The sequence below is a fragment of the Hippocampus comes genome, unplaced genomic scaffold (genome assembly GCF_001891065.2).
Source record: "Hippocampus comes isolate QL1 unplaced genomic scaffold, H_comes_QL1_v1.1 scaffold242, whole genome shotgun sequence".
Lineage (NCBI taxonomy): Eukaryota > Metazoa > Chordata > Actinopteri > Syngnathiformes > Syngnathidae > Hippocampus > Hippocampus comes.
In genome coordinates, this window is record NW_017805385.1 from 2,107,084 (window position 1) to 2,111,286 (window position 4,203).

At 47.7% G+C, this 4,203-nt stretch overlaps 1 protein-coding gene across 1 annotated transcript in view; it reads left to right on the plus strand.

Annotated features, from left to right (window-relative positions):
* LOC109517569 (dynein, axonemal, heavy chain 7) overlaps positions 1 to 4,203 on the plus strand; it is a 50,217-nt gene that overhangs the window by 43,247 nt on the left and 2,767 nt on the right. Inside the window, 5 exon segments of the mRNA XM_019872795.1 lie at positions 1 to 133; positions 382 to 519; positions 2,605 to 2,835; positions 3,008 to 3,160; positions 3,646 to 3,823. The exon segment at positions 1 to 133 is cut by the window's left edge and continues 20 nt beyond it. Of these exon segments, the coding sequence (XP_019728354.1) occupies positions 1 to 133; positions 382 to 519; positions 2,605 to 2,835; positions 3,008 to 3,160; positions 3,646 to 3,823 (833 nt within the window).

The window sequence follows — 4,203 nt, forward strand, 5'->3', positions numbered from 1 at the left end:
GCGCGTGTCGGACGACTGGGACCGACGGACGCTGCGCACCATCCTGGCCATCTTCTACGACCAGAAGCTGGTGGAAGACCCCGGCTACAAGTTTGATCCCAGCGGGATCTATTTTGCGCCACCGGAAGGAGACGTAAGTAGAATAGTGCTGCGCTGCGCCGCAAGCGCCGACAATCCGGCCAGCCCGACAATATGCGTCATCCTAAGTGTGTCGCGTTCCATTTGCCGCTTGCTTCTCAAGTGTGGCGGCCCCCTCCGCGCACGCATCTTTTATTCATGGAGTCACATTAACATAGTCATTACAACAAATGTCAGCCATCCGACTTGTTGTCGAACCGGCAATCTTTGTCTGTTTTTTTTCTTTTGTTTTTTTGTTTGAAGTACGACAGTTACATTGAGTACACCAAGTCGCTGCCCCTCAATCCCTCGCCGGAAATCTTCGGCATGAATGCCAACGCCGACATCACCAAGGACCAGTCGGAGACACAGTTGCTGTTTGATAGCATCTTGCTCACGCAGGTACATGGCTTTTATTTATTTATTTTTTGTCAAGATGGCTACTTCAAACCAAAATGAGGGCCTTAATAGTAAAAGAAGAAAATGTGCACTTTTACAGGATCACGTAACGAGACTCACCTCACAGGCACTTGTAGTGTTACTCCCACTACATGAGGAGTGTCCACGCTTTCCCGTTCGAAGGCCGTATACTGAAAAATCGAAAAAAATGATTTGACTTTAATTCATTAGATGCTGAAATCAATCAAGCAAACAATTATTTATCGCCTGTATTTTCTCATTCATTTGATAAACTTTCTGCGAAAGGTGATCTTGGGCAAATAGACCATTTGAGGATGTGGGTGCATTTGGCTCATTAGCGCCCCCTGGAAAGCAAGCAAAAAATACTAGTTTTGCCAACGAGCACAAAATGGGGTGGGCGTGCCCATCATAACAGGATGCATCAAAAAAGTCTCATGGCCCCCAGGAAGTCACCCATTTTGTGTCAAAGCAGCCATTTTGTGTCAAATTCCAGGCCTCATACTTTGTTTGAAAGTTGGGGGGCGAAAAGATGAGCTCCGGACACCATGTTTCTCCATTTTAGGCTGCCCCAAAAAGTCTCAAGCGCTCACGGCCCAACTTGAACGGAAAGTCGGCCGTTTGGTTTGAAGCGCGGCCATTTCGGACTAATTGCAGGGCTCATACTTTGAGCAACTCCGACTGGGTTGAAACATGAAAGGGTTTCAATGACGCAAATCACGAGCGAGTGAAACTCCGACCCTGCAAACATGTAAATGAGCGAGCGGTTTTGGCCTGCTCGCGTGAAGCGCGCCGCGTGCCAGCGAGGAGGCTCTTGGACGGCTTCCCGCACGCTACGCTCAAGCTTGGCCCGCGTCCCGGGTGTTCATTTGCAGGATGCTCGCTTCCCAGAGTGGATATTTTCATTTCAGAGGAAAAAAAAAAACCCAAAACAACAACAACCTGGCATGACGGCCAGTGTAGCCGTGATATGCGCCTCTGACCCGCAATCCTCACACACTCACAATCAACTTCAGGAAAAACGTTCCCCGGGGGTTCCCCCCCGCCCCCGTCTCTTTTCTATGTTAACTTGCCAGGCTTCAATATTTGATCGCGCGCTGTGCGGAAGTATGCTTTGCAACATTGATTAAAGGGAAAGTACAACTGCATTTTTCAGCTGTTTGTTGAGAGACCTCCAAAAAGTACATCCGAATTCTTCCTTAAGAGGCTTGTCTTGCCTTTGACGTTGCCGAGACCCCCGTCGTGTGAGCCCACATCATTATCGCTCGCCGCTGGAAAAATAAAAGTTTCACCGTGTCAGATTATGTCTTATTCTGTCAGATTTCCAGCTCGGCTCATCTGCATTTCTCTATTTATATACGCATAAACAGATCAAATCCATTTCAGCGAGATTTCTCCTCGCTGGCGCGCTTTGAGCTGTACGTTTTTATTGCGTGAAAGCATTCGTTTTATTCTTCTCATTTTGGGTCATTCCAGAGCATTCACATTTCTCAACCAAGTGAAACATGCAAATACGAAGCTACGCCCGTCGACTCTCCGTCACATTCCACAAACTCCAAACTTTTTTCCCCAAATTTCACATTTTCCATGTGAAAAAAAAAAAAGTTTTGACCATTATTCATTCCTTCATCTTCCGCATTTTGGCGATTCACCAAAACCATTCCACTTTGACCAATTCACATTTCTTGACCAATTCAGACTATTCCAAGTTCATCTTTTTCACGCTCAGCCCTGGCGTTGTTGAAGGAAATGAACCCCGCAAACATCCACACTGACCTTTTTAGCAAGTTTATTCAATTCTGGAATCCAATGAACGGGATTCATTCTTAATATGTGCGTTCGAACGCATCCTCATCAGTCTCAGTGACAGCAAAGCAAAATAAGCGTCAGACTAAAGTGCTGGGCGAAGGGACGACGAAAGTGTCAAGAAGTCTGTTGCCAAGCAAGTGAAGGCGTCCCTCATTTGACAGTTGAAAGCAGGCAGCAAGTAGTCGGCGGCTTTCCAAAGAAGAGCCGGCGGGGGTCTTTCCGGTCTGGCCCGAGTGACTCCGCCTCTCTCCCTCTGATCAGTCCCGCTCGTCGGGCGGCGACGCCAAGTCGTCGGACGACATGGTGTTCGAGGTGGCCGCCGACATCCTCAGCAAGCTGCCGGCCGACTTTGACCTGGAGCTGGTCATGCTGCACTTCCCCACAAGCTACAACGAGAGCATGAACACCGTTCTGGTGCAGGAGATGGGCCGCTTCAACAATCTGCTCTGCACCATCCGAGACTCCTGCGTGGACCTCCAGAAAGCCATCAAGGTGCGCGCGCGGTGACACACGCACACACACACGATCCCAGGGAGGTGATGGATGGAGCCTTTTTGGTTTCCGCGAGCACAAGTCACAATTCTGATCGTCGGTTTTGCTTGGATGCATGGGCAGGTGGGTCGATAGCTATTTGCATTTGCATTTTTCTCGCGTTTGCGCGCAGGGCCTGGTGGTGATGTCATCCGAGCTGGAGGAGGTGGTGAGCAGCATCCTGAAGGGCAAAATCCCGGGCATGTGGATGAAGAAGTCGTACCCCAGCCTCAAGCCGCTGGGAAGCTACATCAACGACTTCTTGGAGCGACTCCAGTTCTTGCAGGTACGCGTACAACAACAACAATAAGATTTTTTTTTTGGGGGGGGGGGGCTCGCCCCAGAAATCATGACTGCGCGCGTTTCACTCTGAGGGACATACAGACAAAATAAAGGCAATCTTTGTGAATTGCTGTCCTGAAAACGACCTTCCAAACCGCAAACAAGGTTCACAAAAACCAAAATTGAAAAAAGGTTACTGACAAAATTAAATAAAAATGAAAATGCTTGAAAAATGCAAACATAGACTCGAATAATTGGGATTCATCTAAATCTATGAGAAGACCGACCCCAAACCCCCCCCACGGTCCAAAGCCTTGCGGCCGACGCCCCAAACTGGTCGCCGGTCAATCGCAGAGCACCTAAAGACCCCACCACCTTCCTCCTCTGTGGACACTCGAGTGGCCGCGGCGAGATTCCAAAGGCGCGACGGGCGGCCCCACGAGGCAGACGCGCTGACCACCGGGCCACCGTTTTGTCTGTCCCCGGCAGGAATGGTTCGATCAGGGCACCCCGGCCGTTTTCTGGGTGTCGGGCTTCTTCTTCACGCAGGCCTTCCTGACGGGCAGCCAGCAGAACTACGCCAGGAAGCACACCGTCCCCATCGACTTGCTGGGCTTCGATTTTGAGGTCCTGGATGACGTCAAGTACAAGCGAGCCCCCGACGACGGTAAGGTCGCAATCGCCTTTTGCTTTGCCTTTTTTTTTTTTTTAAATTTATCATTTACATCAACTTTTTATTTATTTTCAGAATACATTTTATTTGACAAATATTTTAGAAATAGTGTCATTAAAACTGATTATCCAATTAAAAAAAAAGTTTTGCGTTTTACTTTTCCAATCATCTATTTTACCATTTTTCAAATTAAATAAATTTATAGAAAAAAACATATATCGAGTTTTTTTTTTTTTTTTTTTTTTTTTTTTTTAGGGAAAAAGCGACAAAATATTTCCCAACGCTCCAAATGGATGAAAGCCCACAAAGTTGACAACAGATTAACTTGCTGATGTCATCACACAAATGATAGACTAAATCTCAAAATCTATTTG